Genomic DNA, 20,096 nt, shown 5'->3' on the forward strand with positions numbered 1-20,096 from the left:
CTTTGTAAGCCTTATAACTGCTTAACTAAAATGCCTGTGACACTCTATCATGCAAGCCTTAACCACACTTGGAATTGAGAATGAAAACATGATATGGTTATACTCCTATATGGCTTCATCTATTTTAATAAATTTTCAACCATGTCTGGAGAGAAAAGTAAATTCTCATTATATATAGTTTCTTTCCCCAACAGTTATATGCCCTGTTTGGCCAAATAAAATAAAGTACAATAGATCTAATCAAACAACACATAGGACTGTCTCCTTCAACAAAAGCATTCTACATTGGTATGCAGCTTTACACTTTACAAAATGACTTTACATGCATCATGTCATTTGATCTTTATCCTCATAACAACCCTGTTAGGAATCAGGGTAGGTGTTGCCAAGTTTGTTTTTAGAAAAAAATGAAATTAAAAATCCCAAAATAACAGAACCTTTAAGTGCTAGGTCTAGAAGGTAGGATTTCCATCCCTAAACTGTGCCCAACTATAGCCATTCCAAAACAATTCCAAAACAATTCCAAAAACAATTTAAATTAACTGAACTAGCAGCAAGACATTTTAAAAAAAGAGAGTAAGCTTACACCCAAAAAGAAAAACTTAAGATTCAAGTAGTTTATTACCAAACTAAAATCAGTTGACAACTGAAACAAGTGGTCAAATTTAAGATAGCGAATTGTTATCAGATGTGCACACAAAAATTACCATTTGAGGACCACAGATACCATGCACTACGCTACATTAGGCCTTTATATATATTAACTAGCTTATTTAACACTTATAAAAGGTATTATCCTCATTTTAAAAACGAGAAAACGAACAGCTTAGAGAACCCTGGCAACTTCGCCAAGGTCATCCAGCCAGTATGAAGACTGGACTTCAGTATGAACCCAATTATCAGACTTAAAGGCTTACTTATTAAAGACGTGTATACATTCTCTACAGTAAATCTGTGAGAAGCTCCTTGCCATCTCCAGATAGTAAATCATAGGACAAAATTAAAAATAAGTTTGGAAGACTCCATTAGTCATTCAAATTTGAAAAGTAAAACAGAGGACGATACAAATATTTTTAGGAGTTACAGAAAACAGCATGCAAAATTTTTAAAAAGCTTAAGGTAGAGTCTAAAAATGATGGTCCAAAAACAGAAGGGTCTAATAAAGAATGAATCCAACTTGTCTTCTCTGTTATTAGCATATAGTCAAGAGGAAAGAGGCAATTACTCTCTTTAATTTTTTTTTTTTTAGTCATTTTAGGGATTGCTGCTCTCACTTTCATGAATTTAATGATACATCATTACTGAATTTTATCAGGTTCAATCCCCATCATAATAAATACATAGTAAGAAATACATCAGTAAAGAACTCCATGATACTAATAAATGATGAAGTATAGCTATTTTTCTTTAGTGCTCTGAAGCCTATCAAAACAAATCAAAAGAAATAAAAATAAACTCCATTTAAAATGAAATTAGATGAAAGCAATTCCCACTAAATGACCAAAGAATATGCCCCACATATAATCACATTTGGACCAGATCCAGGAAGGAGGAGCAAATTTGGAACAAGTTTAAAAAATCCACATATTTAACCACCAAGCAAAAGAACAAAGAACTATGGGACTTCACTATGAGCTCTAGTCCTCCTGTAATCTTCCAACTGTCTTCCAGAGTGATCTGCTTAACCCAAGGTGAAAAGGGAAAGGGAAGATGAGAAAGAATTGGATGGCAAAAAGTTCTGAAACAACTTCTTAGTATTTAGGAGGGCAGCCAGCTGTCCAAACTACTTATCCCCTTTATTATCCCAAGTAGCTCGAAGACTAAACATTTATAAATCATCAATGTTCAGTTTTCCAAACAGAGATAATGTAATTATGAAAGTAACATGCACAAGAATTGCCTGGGAATCTTGCTAAAATATAGATTGTGATGCAGTAGTTCTGGGTGGACCATTAAACTCTGTATTTGTTTTTTAAGTTTTTTTTCATTTGAGAGAGAGAGAGCCTGCACAAGTGGGGGGGGGGTGGGAGGGTGGCGAGGGGAAGAGGGAGAAGGAGAAGGAAACTCCCCACTGAGCAGGAAGCCTGGCACAGTCTCTATCCCATGAGCCTGAGATCATGACCTGAGCCAAAGTTAGGTGCTCAACCAAATGAGCCACCCAGGCACCCCTAGACCCTGCATTTCTAAGAAATTCACAGGTGACATCAATGCTACTTGTCTGTCAACCACATTCCAAGTAACAATATTCTCATATCCACCAAAAGACATACCAGAAAATATACTTAACAGGAAAATACTGTAAACTACCCGCATGCCCATTAATACAACTTATGACACAGTTGGAATACTATACATCCATAAATAACCTATAACTACTTCTAATAACATGGAGAAAAGCTTGAACACAAGAGAATATAATGTATAGTTCCATTTTATATGATTCCTACTTATAAGAAAAACTGACCTATCCTGCTAGAAATTAGAATAGCAATTACTCATAGAGTGATAGTGCCTTGAAGGAAGACATACGAGGGTTTTTTCAGTTCCACTAATGCTCTGTTTCTTGATTTGGGTGCTGAACATGAGGGTGTGTTTAGGTTGTTCAACTTCAATGAGCTATACATTTATGATGTATATCTTAGGTAAAAATACTGAATGTGTGTGTACACTACACTTCAAAAAAATTTTTTTTCTTGTTAAAGAAAGAAGAACGTGGCCTAGACAGATGTGTGGACAAAGGCAACTAAACTTGTAATAAACAGGGAATTTCCATGTTCCAGAGCTTATTTTCTTATAAAGATGAAAAGCATAAAACCAAAATTGAGTTAGGACAACACGAGAAAAGATAACTAGAGGCCAATCTTACTTAGTTCAAAAGCACTAAATAGGGGAGGCTGGTTGGCTCTGTCAATTAAGCATCTCACTCTTGATTTCAGCTCAGGTCATGATCTCAGGGTCGTGAGATTGGGCTCAGCACTGAGCGTCGAGCCTGCTTGAGATTCTCTTTCTCCCTCTACCCCTCATCACCCCACCCCTACTTTTACACATTCTCTCTAAAAAAAAGAGAGAGAGAGAGAGAAAATCTGTCTCCTTTAGGGGAAAAAAAGTGCTAAATAAAACATCTCATTTCACTGAATATTGCAATAAAATAGCTATACAGGGCTTATCCTAGGAACACAAAGTTAGTTCAAGTTTAAAGAACTCTATTTATATCACTACATTAAAGATTTAAAGGAGACAACAGAAATCAGTAATTCAAAAAAAAGGCATTTGTTAACATTCAACTGCCTTTTCTTTTCTTTTTTTTTTTTTTGATTGAGAGAGAGAGAGGAGGAGGGGCAGAGGGAGAGGTGGGGGGAGAGAGAGAGAATCTCAAGCAGGCTCCCCACTGAGCGCAAAGCCTGACATGGGGCTCAATCTCACGACCCCTGAGATCATGACCTTGGCCAAAATCAAGAGTTGGACATTTAACTGACTGAGCCACCCAGGCACCCCTCAAGTGCCTTTTCTAAACAAAATTAGTATTTGAGCAGAAATGGAAAGAAACTTCCTATTTAGTTAATGGTAGGTTTCATCCATTGCTTGAAGACAAAAAAGAACAAAATTATGTGAGATGAAATTTTCATCATATGTCAATAGAGAAAAGACAGAATATTTAACAGATGGTGCTGGGAAAACTGGATTACTTTATGTGGGGAAAAATGGGATCTCTATTTTACATCATATTCAAAAGAATGGATTCAACTGTACACTTAAAAATGGTTATGCAGGGGGTGGCTGGGTGGCTCAGTCAGTCAAGTGGCTGACTCCTGATTTCGGCTCAGGTCCTGACCTCAAGGTCATAAAATCGAGCCCTGCATCCAGCTCCACTGGGAGTCTGCTTCAAATTCTCTCTCTCTCTCTCTCTCTTTCCCCTTCCCTCTGCTTGCATGCAAGTGCATGCTCTCTCTCTCTCTCTAAATAAATCTTTTAAAAAATATGGTTAAGCAGGGAAAACTTATTTAACTTCATAAAGACTATCAACAAAAAACCCACAGCTAACATCATATGTAATAGTGAGAAACTCAAAGCTTTTCTACCAAAATCAAGTACAAGTCAAAGATGTGCCCTCTCATCATCCTTTTCAATAACATACTCCAAGTCTAGCTAAAATAATAAGGCAAGAAAAGAAAATGAAAGGTACACATATTGGGAAGGAAGAAATAAAGCTGTCTTTTTTTAAAAATGACTTGATCATCTATGTAGAAAATCCAAAATAATGACAAAAAACTCCTGGAACTAATAAGCAATTATAGCAAAGATGCAGGATACCAGATTAATATACAAAACCAACTGCTTTCTTGTATACCAGTAACGAACAAATGGACTTCTAAAATAAAAACACATTACCATTTACATTAACACGCAAAAAAATGAAATGGGTATAAACATAACAAAAGGTATAGAAGATTTATATGAGGATAACTACAAAAAACTCTCATGAACACAATCCAAGAATTAAATAAATGGAAAGATATTTCACATTCATAGATAGGAAAATTCTTTATTGTCAAGATGTCGATTCTTCCCCAGTTGATCTCTAGATTCAATGTTAACCCAATCGAAATCCTAGCAAGTTATTTTGTGGCTATTGATCAACTGATTCTAAAGCTTATGTGGAGAGTTTATATTCTATACCCAGCCAACATAATATTGAAGGAGAAGAACAAAGTTGCATGACTGACACCACACAACTTCAATACTTACTATAAAGCTATAGTGATCAAGACAGTGTATTATTAGCAAAAGAATAAACAAATCAATGCAACAGATTAGAGAACCAAGAAACACCCATATAAATATGGTCAACTGATCTTTGACAAAGTAGCAAAGTAGCAGTACAATGGAACAAACACAGTCTTTTCAACGAATATTGCTAGAACTAAATATCCACATGGGGGGGGAACCTAGAACCAACCTTATACCCTTCACAAAAATTAACTCAATGGATTACAGATCTAAATGTACATGCAAAACTATAAAACTCCTGGAAGATAACATAAGAGAAAACCTAGATGGCCCTGGGTATGGAGATGACTTTGTAGATACAAACAAAAGCACGACCTATTAAAGAAATAATTGATAAGCTAAACTTCACTAAAGTTAAAAACTGCTCTGCTCAAATCTTTAAAAAAAAAAAAAAAGTGGGGGGAGCGCATGGGTGGCTCAGTCAGTTAAGCAACTGACTCTTGATTTGGGCTCAGGTCATTTTCTCAGGGTCCTGGGATCCAGCCCAACATCAGGCTCCATTTTCAGCATGGAGTCCACTTGTCCCTCTCCCTCTGCTCCTCCCACTGCTCTTGCATGTGCTCGCGCTCGCTCTCTCTCTCTCTGTCAAATAAATAAATAAATAGAATCTTAAAAAAAAAAAAATCTGCTTTGCAATAGGCAATGTTAAGAGAATGAGAAAACAAGCAACAGACTGGGAGAAAATATTTGCATAAGACACATCTGATAAAAGACTATTAACCAAAACACACAAGAAATTCTTAAAACTCAACAATAAGAAAACAAACTTAATTAAAAAATGGGTCCAAGGCTTTAACACATACATCAGAGAAATGTAAATTAAAACAATAAGGTATCACTACATACCTTTCTGAATGGCCAAAACCTAACACTTGACAATACCAAATACTAGCAAGACTGTATAGCAACAGAAATTCTTACTTATTTCTGATGAGAATGTAAAATGGTATGGATATTTTGCAAGGCAGTTTGGCAGTTTCTTACCAAAGTAAACATACTCGTACCATTTCATCCAGCAAGTATGCTCCTTGGCATTTACCCAAAGGAATTGAAAACTTATATTCACACAAAAACCTGCACACAGATGTGTTTCTAGCAGCTTTATTTCTAATCACAAAAACCTGGACACAACCAAGATGTCTATCAGTAGGTGAATGAATTAAAAACTGTGTTATATCTAGACAACAGCATACTATTCATTGCTTAAAAAAACAAAACAGAAACAAAAACAAAAAACAAGTGAGCTATCAAGCCATGGAAAGACATGGAGGAAACTTAAATGCATATTACTAAGTGAAAGAACCCAATTTGAAAAGCCTACATACTATATGATTCCAACTGTATGACATTCTAGAAAAGGTAAAACAATACAGACAGTAAAAACATTATTGGTTGCTAGGAGAAAGAGGAGGAAGAGAGATGAATAGGCAGAGCACAGAGGATTTTTAGGGCAGTGAAAATTCTTTTTGGTACCATAATGATGGATACATTCATACAAACCCACAGAACATACAACACCAAAAGTGAGCCCTAACTATGGACTTTGGATGATTATAATGTGTCACTGTAGGTTTATCAATTGTAACAAATGTACCACTCTGGCTGGGGATGCTGATAATGAGGGAAGCTATGCAGGTGTGAGACAGGTACATATGGGAAATCTCTGTCTTCCCCTCAATTTTGCTATGAGCCTAAAACTGCTCTAAAAAAAAGGAAGTCTTATTAAAAATTTTAAATTTTAAAAAATGGTTAAAATGGTAAATTTTAGGGGCGCCTGGGTGGCACAGCGGTTAAGCGTCTGCCTTCGGCTCAGGGCGTGATCCCGGCGATCTGGGATCGAGCCCCACATCAGGCTCTTCTGCTATGAGCCTGCTTCTTCCTCTCCCACTCCCCCTGCTTGTGTTCCCTCTCTCGCTGGCTGTCTCTATCTCTGTTGAATAAATAAATAAAATCTTTAAAAAAAAAATGGTAAATTTTATGTTTTGTTTATTTTACCACAATTAAAAAAAAAAAAAAACTTCACTGTAAATGCTAAAGACTCATGACCTGGGGTGACCAGAAAAACCCAAAGGTCAATAATTCTTTTTTGTGAAACCTGGATGTACACTCACATTGCATGTATGAGGTTCTAATTTGGCACTCAAATAATTACGGTTACCATGTTTTTTTAAAAAAAGAGAGAGATTCAGATGATTAAAAGCTAAATGTGAAAAGTAAAACTCTATAACATAGGTGGTTACTTCTGACATAGAGGTTGAGGAAGAGTTTCTTAATTAAAACTACAAAAGCAAATCAGAAAGCAAATCAGAAAAATATTCATTTAAGCACTTCAGAACAAAATTTTTGATCAATAAGGCACATCATGGACAAAGAACACAGATATAGAACGGAAGGAGATATTCACTATCAGAAGAGTATAAAATCTAAAATATAGGAGAAGTGCCTGCCAATCAACGAGAGAAACAGAACATGCATAATATAAAAATGGACTAAAATATGAAGAGGCAACTTACAGAAGTAGAAACCGAAAACAATAAGAAGCACATAAAGAGACAGTTAGCCTCTTAATAATCAGATGAATGCATTTTAAAAATGATATTTTGCTTTACACTCAAAAGAATGGCTAAAATTAAAAGACTCAATAATTTCAATTATCAATAACTGCAATTATCAATAATTTCAGTTAGACTAGTATAGTTATTCCAGAGAACAATTGTTAAATATTTAGTCAGATTAAGTACACATACACCCACGAACCTATAATTCCTTTCTTGAGTCCATTCCCAAAAGACCTTCTCACTTCGGCCTAATAAGTGAATAGCATAGAAATGTTCATCCTTGTGGTGGCAGAGGGTAATAGGAGGTCTTTTCAGTGTTCATCATGGGAATAGGGGGTAAATTAAACTTGATGATAAAGTGTATGAAATACCTTGCAGTAGTAAGAAATAATGACATCGATTATCACATATAAAGCGATCTTAAACATAGCTGTGGGGTGGAAAAGAATGAGATCTTTAGCTCTATAACATTTTTCTAAGTTAAAAATATATGCACAGAAAAAACAGGCACACGAAATGTGTTAAAACACACATATAAAAAAGAATAGTTCCTTTGGGGGATAAAACGGTAAGAAACCCCGGACACTCCCTTACTTAAATAGCTGGTCTAGGAATAATTCAAATATTCAAAAATGAGTAATGAAAAAATCAGCAAAGGCAGCATAAGGTCTGTGCAATACAATGAAGGAAGAGGGAAGGACTTAACAGCAAAATGACACAGAAAACATAGTTTAAAAAACTTAAATCCTCTAGACAAAGGCTAGCTGATTCCTCTTTAGAGAACCTGCTGTGCCCAACAAAACAGCCTGGCCCTGGCCCAAACAATCCATAGTAGAGCCAATCAGTCAACAAGCTGAGTCCATGCACATAAAGTTGATTTCTCATCGGCATTTTTAATGTTCCACTCTTAAATACAAAAAGGCACACAAGTATCACCAGACTTTTAAAGGAAACCACCCATATAAAAACACAGACTAGGCCAGGGCCAGGTGGGACTGCAAAGGGCCATGGCTGACCTGGCTCCAGTAAGAAAGGCTCCCCATGCAGACACCCAAATTCGGGGTTCAAGGTGGATCTTTGGGGCTCCAGCCTAGTGGACACCCATCTGGGGTCCTCGTGGGGGGCAGAGAATGGGTGGAGAGGAGTCTAGGGGTCACACTAGGCCCCAAGTGTAAGATATGTGACCGCACTCCTCAACAAACCAAATGTGGACCAGGCCTACTCATCAGCGGGCCCAGCCTGGGCCAAGGGTGCCCAGGCGTGGCAGGGGTGGACAAGGGAAAGGAGAGTAATTGGTCTGGTGCCCATGATGGGTGTTATAGCTCAGCCAATTTTACATCAAAGTTACTGAATTCAGAACAAGTTTTTTAAAAGTTTTAAGATTCTGAGTAGTTGAAATGATGTCTGGCAGAGGCTTAGATATGACAATTCAGGCACTAAAGTGTTACAGTTTGAGTTGTTTAAGAAGGAAGGAAGACAGCCTGGAAAGAACAGAATAGGATATAAAAACCTAGAGTACACATTATTTGATTATTTAGTGTTTATCTCTTTTATAGAATTTATCCTTTTTTTGGATTTTATTCATTTTTTGAGGGTTTATCATGACTATGAATATGATCCCCTTTTATTTTATTTATTTTTTAATTTAAATTCAATTAGCCAACATATAGTATATCATTAGTTTCTGATGTAGTATTTTGCGGTAGACAACACATGCATGAGAGCTGGGGGCGGGGGTGTGGGGGGTCTCAAGCAGGCTTCATGCTCAGAGGGGCTCAATCTTACGACCCTGAGATCGTGAGCTGAGCCAAAACCAAGCGTCTGATGCATAACTGACTGAGCCAACCAGGTGCCCTGAACTTTTTTTCTTAATACAAGCATTTATAGCATATATTTCACTCTAACATCTGCTTTTGCTGCATCCATCCCATAGGTTTTGGAATATTGTGTTTTCTTTTTATTTTGTTTTGAGACATCCTTTGATTTGCTGTTTGATTTCTTATTCGGCCTATTGCTTGTAAGTAGTGTGTTGTTTAATATTTACATTGTTTTTAAAAAAAGGAAAGAAAGAAAGAAAGAAAGAAAGAAAGAAAGAAAGAAAGAAAGAGAAAAAAGAAAGAAAAAAAACACCCTAGTAGTCCCATCTTCTACTCCCTTATATTAAGAATCCTGACAATTCTCTAGCAGTCTGAAAGCCAAATATGCAACTTCCAGGTTGGGCAAAGGTTCTACAGGACAGCCACGAAATAAAATAATAGTCTATTGCACTACACTCTCTCTTCTCTCCCTTCCTCTAGCTAGAAGTGGCCCTCATCTTAAAACATTCTAACAATAAATTCTCACAGAAATTTAACAAACACACTTTACAAGATGTCTACTAATCTGCTCTTCATTCACTAGATAAAGCCCTTAACCTAAAAAGGGTTCCATAGTTTTGCCTTAACACATACCTGATGATGAAGGTGGAGTCCTGTTAAAAGTGTCTCCATTTGCTCCAGAAGAATACCTTTCCTGTAAGAGGGAAGAAAAGACTCATTTTCTATTTTGAAAAAAAAAAAATGTGTCATCAAAAATGCTAGAAAATTTTAATAACCGGGCTCTGTTCCAAACAAAACAAAGCAGACTACAAGATTTCTGGATCACTCACTACCTTATTAAATTATTCCAAAACCTCTTCACTTTAACACTGAATGCACAGCATATTTTTTTTTAAGATTTTATTTCTTTGTTTGCAGCAAGAGAGGGAACACAAGCAGGGGGAGCAGCAGGCAGAGGGAGAAGCAGGCTTCCCTCTGAGCAGGATGCTGCCTGATCTCAGGACCCTGGGATCTTGACCTGAGTGGAAGGCAGATGCTTAAGCATCTGAGCCACCCAGGTGCCCCGAATGCATGGCATATTAACATATCACTTAAAACAGCGACTAGCAAACTACAGCCATGAGCCAAATCTGGTGGGCCACCAGTTCTCATGAAGTTTTGTTGGAACATAGCCACCCTCATTCATCTAGGTATGTCTTATGGCTGCTTTCCCACCACAATAGCCAAGTTGCAACGGAGATCATTAGGCCTGCAAAGTCTAAAATATTTACAATCTACCCCTTTATGGGAAGATTCTGCTGTCATCTGACTTAAAAGTTTACCCACTCATATACTTGAAAAGTATCATTAAGTATTATTATATAAATAAAATCTGACCAAAGTAACACATGAATAAATCAATGCCTGCCAATATATGTTTTTAAAAGTTCAGTATTCTACAGTATACTCAACAATACTGTGCAGAATAAAGTAGAGCACAGAAGGAGACTAATAGGTAACAGTTTCTAAAGCAAAGTACTACAGGATTTTATTGTTAAAACTTCAACTGTGGGGGGCCTGGGTGGCTCAGTTGGTTAGGCATCTGCCTTTGGCTCAGGTCATGATCCCAGGGTCATAGGATCAAACCCCACATCGGGGTCCCTGTTCAGCAGGAGCCTGCTTCTCCCTCTCCTCCCCGCTTGTGCTCTCTCTCGCTACCTCTGTCACTATCTGTCTCTCTCTTTCTCTCAAATAAATAAATAAAATCTTTAAAACAAAAACAAAAAACACTTCAATTGTGTTGGGGCACCTGGGGGGCTCAGTTGGTTAAGTGTCTGCCTTTGGCTCAGGTCACTGTCTCAAGGTCCTGGGATCAAGCTCCGCATTGGGCTCCCCACTTGGAAAGGAGTCTGCTTCTCCCTCTCCTTTTGCCCCCCCCCCCCCGACTTGTCTTCCCGTGCACGTGCTGTCTCAAATAAATAAAATGTTTTTTAAAAAAACTTCCCTCAGTCAACTGAGGACATCAGAGGGGAAGGGGGTGGGGGAATGGGATAGGCTGGTGATGGGTAGTAAGGAGGGCATGTATTGCATGGTGCACTGGGTGTTATACACAACTAATGAATCATCGAACTTTACATCAAAAATAAAAAAATAAAAATAAAAAATAAAAAAGTAAAAATAAAAATAAAAAAAACTTCCCTTGTGTTTATATAAAGAGAAACAAATTAATGTGTTCATGGTTCACTCTAAAATAAAGAAAACATCACTGATGCACTAAAAACAATATACCTATATATGTACATTGCAAATACAATATAAATACAAAGAAGTGGTTCATGTCAGCCACAGAATATTCACAGTTAATTTTAATCAAACTTGTCACAGCACAGTTGAAGACTACTGTTGATGCTCTCAAATACTGGCTGTCCCATTTTCCCTATCTTAGTCTCCAAAAAATGTATTCACTATCAATGCATATGTATTAGATTTGTAGTGGTATATCTGCATTTCTGTTGGGCTCAGAAAATTCAAATTTTGTTATTAAATCAACAGCTAAATGTCAAATTAATCTGGGAATCTTTCAACATTTTTCAGTGTATCTCTGCGTTAACAACAACTTGAGTAATTTCTTCTCACTTGGAACATCTAGGGTGTCCTTATCATTAACTAACTCCTTAATTTTCCCTCACATAAGCTTCCTCTAGTTAGGACAAAACTTACAGAACTCTCAAGTTCTTGCACATGAAAGGCAGAATATAATAATTTAAAAATTAAAGGTGGGGGCGCCTGGGTGGGTCAGTCGTTAAACGTCTGCCTTCAGCTCAGGGCGTGATCCCGGCGTTATGGGATCGAGCCCCCCATCGGGCTCCTCTGCTGGGAGCCTGCTTCTTCTTCTCCCACTCCCCCCCTGCTTGTGTTCCCTCTCTCGCTGGCTGTCTTTCTCTCTGTCAAATAAATAAATAAAATCTTTTAAAAAATAAAATAAAATAAAATAAAAATGAAAGGTGACCTAAAACTTACAAATGATATCTTAATTAACTGACTACATTAGAATAGTCACAACATTCCTTCAAATGAGTTCCTATAAATTAAACCAAATCTTGAGATAGTGCACTAGTCATACTTACTTTCTAAAATTTCTTTCACAAAAGTTATTTAGTAATGACTTAAAAAACTACTTTTATAAAGCTCAAGAGTCATCCAATTATTTTCTGAGTTATTAAGGACAGACAGAACACCATCGTTGAAATGCCTTGGGTTTTTAGTAACTACTACAGTAAAAAGTTCCAATTTATGATTACCATAAACATTAACACAAATATCCCATGAGATAAATGGGTTTTTAAGAACCTGACTGTGATGGACTGGAAAGCCAGAATGCAAGACATAGCATGTTTAAAAAAAATTTTAAATAAATAGAAGAATTAACAAGAGTGATTCAGTTTTTCCTTTTTAAAGTGAAATTCTGGGACGCCTGGGTAGATTCAGTCAGTTAAGCAACTGCCTTCGGCTTCGGTCATGATCCCAGGGTCCTGGGATCGAGCCCCGCATCAGGCTCCCTACTCAGCAGAGAGCCTGCTTCTCCTTCTCCCTCACCTGAAACTAATGTAACATTGTGTTTCAAGTATACTTCCATAAAATAAATAAATAAAATTTAAAAACCTAGCCATCATCCTTGATTACTCTTTCACTTCCTATATCCAGTCACTCCAGTCCTATTAACTATTAAGTCCACAATTACCGTCAGTGTCCTCTCCCTTTCCTCTTCCCTTTTCCTCTCTGAGTTCATTTTCTACCACTCTTGTCTTATCTCACTGTACTTTAGCCATACTATCCGTAGTGGGCCAAAATGTGGCCAACCACAGACATTAAGTACCAAACCCTGAAATCTGTAAATGTTATCTTATTTGGAAAAAGAGTTGTCGCAAATGTAATTAAATTAAGGATTCTGAAATGAGGAGATTACTCTGGATCACCTGTGTAGGCTCTAAATGTCACCACCAATGTCCTTATGAAGGCAAAAAGAGTTAAGAGAGACACACACAGGCAACCACGGGAAGACAGCAGAGAGAGATGTAGCCACAAGCCAGAAAATGCCAATAGCTACCAGAATGCTGGAGGAGGCACGGATTCTCTCCTAGAGCCTACAAGGAATACAGCCTTGGTGACACCAAGATTTCTAATTTCTGGCCTTGGGAAACTAATACCTTGTTATGCACTTTATCTATCATGTTCACCACTATCCCCAATACCTAATAGGGCTCAATAAAAATTGATTGGATGGGGGCGCCTGGGTGGCTCAGTCGTTAAGCGTCTGCCTTCGGCTCAGGGCGTGATCCCAGAGTCCTGGGATCAAGCCCCACATCAGGGTCCTCCGCTGGGAGCCTGCTTCTTCCTCTCCCACTCCCCCTGCCTGTGTTCCTTCTCTCGCTGGCTGTCTCTCTGTCAAATAAATAAAAATAAAAATAAATCTTCAAAAAAATTCATTGGATGATTCAAATAAGCCAATTTAGAATTTTCAAAATGTTTTACACATAAGGGTTCTCATACGCAGCTGCAAATAATCTATTTGCATTTTGGTGAACACATTTCTTTTGACCTTGTATATACTCAGTATTTTCAATTTTGGAATATCACACTTTTTTTTTTTTTTAGGTCTTTTGTGTTTTTAAGCCAATGAATACTTCCATCAATATCGTAAGGTTTTGTTTTGTTTGTTTTTTAATGTGGTAAAGTTATGATGTCAAAAACTAGTCAGGTCTGCTATCCAAATGAACTTATAGCTGGACAGTTTGGATAGGGAAGAGGCATCTTCAGGGCTCGCAATGTGGGGTCCAATGCAGATAGTTCCATGTTTTCTTTCCCCAGACACTTAAAGTCCTTAGCAAATATCTCTTTCATTTTATACCCCAAATCCCCTGAAATGCATAGAAGTATTATATCAATTTATACAGAATACCAAGATCTCATTTTGTATTCTAAGTTCCATGTAAAATAAAGCTCAGATAGGTAGTCCAAATAAACTGACAAGTTATGTCAGTGTGTTGCATAAAATTTTAAAATTTTTAATTTCAAACAAAGCATGTCTCCTTCTTTGGTCTGACACAGAAATTAAAGTCCCAAAATACAGACAATATTATCCTCTATCCCTTCTTCTGATTGATCAGTCCTAGCTAGGTCAGCCCCATACACAACCCCAGTTGAAATCATCTTTTTTCCCCTTTTTCAGCAATTGCTACATGAAGACATCTTCTAAAATTACTGCAGCTATTTCAGCACTTCCAGAGCTGAAGAACTCCAACTCCTGAGTTTCACATATCACACACATACCCAAAGTTCAAGAGAGTCAGCACGTCACACAAGAAAGAACAAAGAACCTCAAAATTTAGAAATAACTACCAAAGCCAGGAATAAATGTGACTGCTGCAAGAGCTCACAATCTAGGCTTGAATTTCTGTATGTGAGAGCATTTTCCAAATAAAAGTTATCTCCCCAAATAAAAACATTTAACAATCGAAACTCACAGTGAAATCATCTACTCCATACTGAGAGAAACCTAGAGCAAATGAGGACATAGTATAGACAGAGAAAAACGGAAAACAAAAGGCTCTCTAGTTTCACCTTCTCTCTGGAATCAGGCAATCTCTATCAGTTGACTAGAACCCATTGGCTGTAAGCTGTTGACGTTCAAAAGGATTTAGTTTTCCCTATCTTCCAGACCTACTCCACCAACATCTCTGCCATATTGCAATTTCTTTAACCTTCTCCCTCAGCCTTCTCATACCTTTCTATCACTCTATCCTCAACTCCATTATTTATATTTTAAAGATTAGTCAGAGATCTTTCCTCCAAGCTTGCCACTTGGACTTTTATTTGGATGACCATTTTGACTGTCTTCCACAAGGCGCACATACTGAGCAAGAAACAAGAATTTCCCTGCTTTCTAATAGGACACACTATATCCTCCCACATCTCAGTGATGATTATAAGCAGAAACTGCTCATAGTCTTCCTCCGGCTCCAACATTTCAGCTTCCTTAGTTCTGCCAACTCAATCATTTCCAAGGGCCACATTTTTCCCTAATACTTCAGAACCACAGTATAAACGTGAACAGAGAAGTCCTGAACTTTATATTCTTATCTAGACAATTATTATAAACCTTGCTACTTAATAAAATTATAATTGTGGGGGCACCTGAGTGACTCAGTCTGTTAAGTGTTTGATTCTTGATATCAGCTCAGGTCTTGATCTCAGGGTCCTGAGTTCAAGCCCTCCACTGAGCTCCACACTGAGCATGGATGGAGCCTACTTAAAAAAAAAAAATTGTAATTGTGGATGGACCAATTATCTCAAGCTATGTTTGTTTTAATCACAAGAATATTTGTCTTCTGAAATGTGCCACCAAAAAGGCAGATAGGTGAGACAGAAGCAATCACTGTGAAGACTTACTCCCATGGTCATCTAACAAGAAGCATTCATTACACAGCTAGTAAGCAAATCCAGTACCTTGTTATTCACCATACTCATCCACTCCAACACTCATCCCAACAAGCTTACATGCAATGTGTAACTGTCTAAAAACTGAGATGTATGGACTACATCATTACTCGATTATCAAATTTTTCTTAACCTTGCATCTTTCACTGTTCCATACCTAGGTAATACGCCAACTTCAAAATCTGTATTTGGGAAGTTCTGACAGCTATCAAAACAGTGGCCTATTAGTTCAAAATTATATAAGCATAGGTAAATATTAAATCTCCAAAAAAAGATCCTGAAAAGTAGTCAAAAAAGGCTGATCAGATATTGTTTAAGACATCAATCCAAGACAGCTGCAGAGCCAAGACAAATTTTAAAAAACAAAAGCCCAGCTGTCTCTTAAACCAGAAATTCAGAACAGCCAATCAAAATGGTACCTTTAAATGAAACTAGACTGAATAAAAGACCTCAGATCTCTCCCACACATGCATATCATGTATTCATCCTCACTTTTTGCACTTTTTTTCCAACCAAGGCAAACAAAGCCACTGATTGCACCATGTTCCTTCAAGTCAACTAGGCCAGATAACTAATTGCACAACCAGCACCAAGAATTTAGTTTGCAGACAATGCAAAAAATTTACAAATTGGCCCCACACAAATGTATTCAGAATCATAAGGTAAAATTAGCATTCACATCCAATTTAGTATTCCTAATATTAACAAACAAGGTAGGTTACTAAATAGCAAAAATATTTCAGGAAAGGTATACTGAAAGCTCTGACAGTCAACCATTAGCAATTTCAGACATCCTATGCAATAAACATGCACAATATGCTCTAGTCTAGTGTAGTACTTGAAGAATACTTAATGAAGACAAAAATCTCAGACTAAGAAGAAATAAAAATTAGGTGACTAAAGTTCACGTGAAAAAGTCTTTATCTGTGAATTAAACTTTGTAATATAATAAATCTACTGGGAACCAGGGGTAAAAAGAACCATAAAACACCTTTTGACCAAGTAATTCCATTTTTGAAAACAAAACCCCCAAATTAAAGCAAAAAATAAGCTGTAGATATTCATGACATTACAGTGAAAAGCTAACATCTTAGATTCCCACCAACAGAAAATCGGTTATATTATGGTAGCTCCATTCCATGAAATATTATGCAACCATAAGAAATTACTTCTAGGAAATTAGTAGTAATATGGAATAGTGCTGAAGAGTGAAAAAGCTGGAATCAAAAATACTATTATGTACTATCACTGGGGGGAAAAAAGAAGAAAATTTACTAAAAATTTATAAGAGTGTTTGTGCTAATAAGTAATACTGTTAAGTGATTTTTCTCCTCTTTTCCCAATGCTGTAATAGAATTTTCATGATAGGCAGAGGACTATAAAAAAAGTAACACACAAAAGATGTTATTTCTAAAGTAAATTCAAAAAAAAAAGAAACATGATCAATTCAGATTATTATCTTGGGTATTTTGAAATAAACTTTACATACAGATCAAATACATTTATTTATTTTTAAAGATTTTATTTATTTATTTGACAGAGATAGAGACAGCCAGCAAGAGAGGGAACACAAGCAGGAGGAGTGGGAGAGGAAGAAGCAGGCTCATAGTGGAGGAGCCTGATATGGGGCTCGATCCCATAACACCGGGATCACGCCCTGAGCCGAAGGCAGGAGCTTAACCGCTGTGCCACCCAGGCGCCCCCAGATCAAATACATTTAAAACAAATAAAGGATTATGTATTTTATATTTTTGTGTGATATAAGAAGTTCCACTAAGACATCACTTGAAATAAAGTGTTCATCAAAATTGATCAATATAATGCATAAATGCAAACTAGAAATTCTAAAAGAAAGAAAAGAAAATCAACTTTTGGAGACATTTTCAGGTAGACTTCACTTATGCAAAAACAATCCCTTACAATATTTTTAACTTTTAACTTCTAAATAAATATATATATAAAATACATAATATATATATATATATATGTCATATATATATAAACTTCTAAAATAGACTTAAAGCCAATTTTCAAGTCAGAACTGAAACCAAAAACCTACTCCATGGACTCTTCTTGTGAATTACAATGTAACTCTTCAAAAGCCACTAAGGAAAAAGTTCTGAAGATCTGCATATTTGAAAAGCAACGTGCTGATACCATCTCAATCAGCCTAACATATTTATCTTTAGAGAAGGTATATGAAACTAATCTTCAAAATTCAAAGTATCACCCAACACCAAATTGTATTTTTCAATTTTCAACACAAGTGTCTCTCAGACATATTCAATCACATTTGTACCACCGTGCTTCCACCCACAGTAAGTCCTAAATCACTGGCATTTAAATTGTTAATAATGTCATATTTATTTTAGTTAATTATCAAATTACCTATTTCATTTCATTTGAGGCTTAGAGTGCCTCTTCCTCATTGTCCCTAAGATAGTTAGTAACTATCAGATGGAGATAAGCACAGCATACTGAAACAGACTGTAATTTCTAACTTTCCCACCACAGTGATTTTTTCAACTTTGATAAAATCTGTAGCATTTAATAACCAGAAACTTTCAATGTTACTACCTTCTCGAATACAGGAACATAGGAAGACATATGAGGTTTGATTATTTCTGCTTCCCAATCTTCATCTCCCATGGTGGCTTCCAGGCTTCCAGTTCTAGCTTTATCTTAAAACAACAACAACAACAACAACACACACACACATTTGGCCTGTTAGATCAGAATCATATATCTAAAAGCATAAACTATCATAATTTCACATACACCTCCTGAAACTACTGAATTAGCTGCTGATCTTCCCCAAAAGTGTTTCCAAAAAGAGGGAAGTTTTCTTACCTTTTACCCATCTCTTTTTACCCTTAAAAATGAGTTGAACAACTTAATCATTCTAGCAATCACCATATCCCTACTGATGTTTAGGGTTTTCCCCAAAACCTGTTCACTGAATTTACCCTCGCCTTCCAAGTGTCCCCAAACAGCTTACTGGACATTAAGGGCAAGGGAAAATTTTCAACTACTACTCAAAGTTTCTCTCTTCGCACATCTTTGTAAAGATGCTTGGTTTGAAATCTTTCGTGGTTTAATGGAAGGGTGGGAGCTGCGGCCAAGGCCTTTAAGTGTGGCGGGGCAGGAGACCTGGGTTAAGTGTCCCAAATCCTTCCAACAATGAACAACCAGTTACTCCAAGAAGCGTGTGTACACAAAAGGTACTACTGCCATTCTTGTTCAGAGAAAAAGCCGCTCAGGGGCTGGGCAGAGAAAAGCTCATTCGCCTCCTCTGTAGGCCTAGGGCCCTTCGGGCGTCCAGCGGTCTTCAAGACCTACACAGGCAGGAGAAGGAAAAGCCCCATAAGACGGCCCCAAGCCCCACCTGCCCCATCTACTCTTTGTCTAGCCCAAACTCTGGCTACCTGGAAGCCCAAAGGCGTAGGTCGAGGCCTGCGCTAGGAAGACAGGCGCCGGGCCACTCACCTCTCCGCTGCTTGCTCTCCCAGGGTCCTCGCAGGCGCCGACGCCGCTTAAACGGCTGCACGTGCAGGACGCAGTCGACTGCGTCAGGTGCGCAGCTTCAACAACAAATGGCACCAGGCGACGAGCGCCACCAGCCAATCAGTGCTCAGACAGCCGGCGTCGCCCCGCCCCACCTCCGCCCCGCGTTCCCTACTTCCTCGCATTTGAGGTGTCTGTGGTCAGAGCCACTATCTTGTTCGCATAATGGCCCGTTGATCCTGTGTGTACAAGGCTGGCCATGAGCCACTTCTCTCTAGATTCTTAGGTGGGTTCTTCAACCTGGAGATGACCTAGATTTTCTCTGTGCAAGTACTGCAAGCCAAAAATGTCCACCTCCCTTTTTCTAACACCAAAAATAAAAAGGAAGATGGGTAGTGCCCTCCCTACAACCTCTTGAGCTTTCTGTTTCCTTTTTCCTACTGCAGTCCCCGGCAGTTGGCCCCTTTGGTTCTTCGTTTCTGAGGCACTTACTTCACATGCGGAGATTTCTGCTGCTTCAACATACAGTTTAGGCCCATGGAGCGGGCAGATTTCCTTTTCCTCCCAGTGACGGCTGGGATGAGGTTCTGTCTTGCTGTTGTAAAGAAAGCCTGTCGTGTAGAGTCAAGGGTCTGTGTCTTTGGGAAAGAGACGCCCTCTGATGCAGAAGGAAACGAAAATCGTGCTAGAATAGGTCGTTCATCAAGATTTGAAATTATGGTGCACAGGTTTATATCCCTAGAGATACTAGCCAAACCTAAGAGTGACGAAGGGTCATTCATGCTTAATGCTTTCACCAGATTTTCTAGTTTTGCCTCACAAAAAGTATATTTCTCAATATTTTCCCATTCCACCAAAAAGCCTAACAAAGGGCTGCTTTAAAAGTATAGTTCCATTTTTTATTTTCATCGTTTTCTGTTCTCTAAATCTTTGAAGAAATGCCTGAATATTT

The 20,096-nt window shown here is 37.7% G+C and overlaps 1 protein-coding gene across 1 annotated transcript in view; it reads right to left on the bottom strand.

Moving 5' to 3' along the window:
• DDX4 (DEAD-box helicase 4) overlaps window positions 1-19,181 on the bottom strand; it is a 73,592-nt gene extending 54,411 nt beyond the window's left edge. Inside the window, exons 1-3 of the mRNA XM_087862141.1 lie at window positions 19,127-19,181; window positions 18,218-18,321; window positions 9,797-9,857 (exon numbers count right to left, since the gene is read on the bottom strand). Coding sequence (XP_087718267.1) covers window positions 9,797-9,857; window positions 18,218-18,289 — 133 coding nt within the window. The 5' untranslated portion in view covers window positions 18,290-18,321; window positions 19,127-19,181. The remainder of the gene's footprint in view (window positions 1-9,796; window positions 9,858-18,217; window positions 18,322-19,126) is intronic.
• Window positions 19,182-20,096: the final 915 nt, after the last annotated feature.

Source organism: Ursus americanus, chromosome 5 (genome assembly GCF_024610735.1).
Source record: "Ursus americanus isolate L20-20 chromosome 5, mUrsAme1.1.p, whole genome shotgun sequence".
Taxonomy (NCBI): domain Eukaryota; kingdom Metazoa; phylum Chordata; class Mammalia; order Carnivora; family Ursidae; genus Ursus; species Ursus americanus.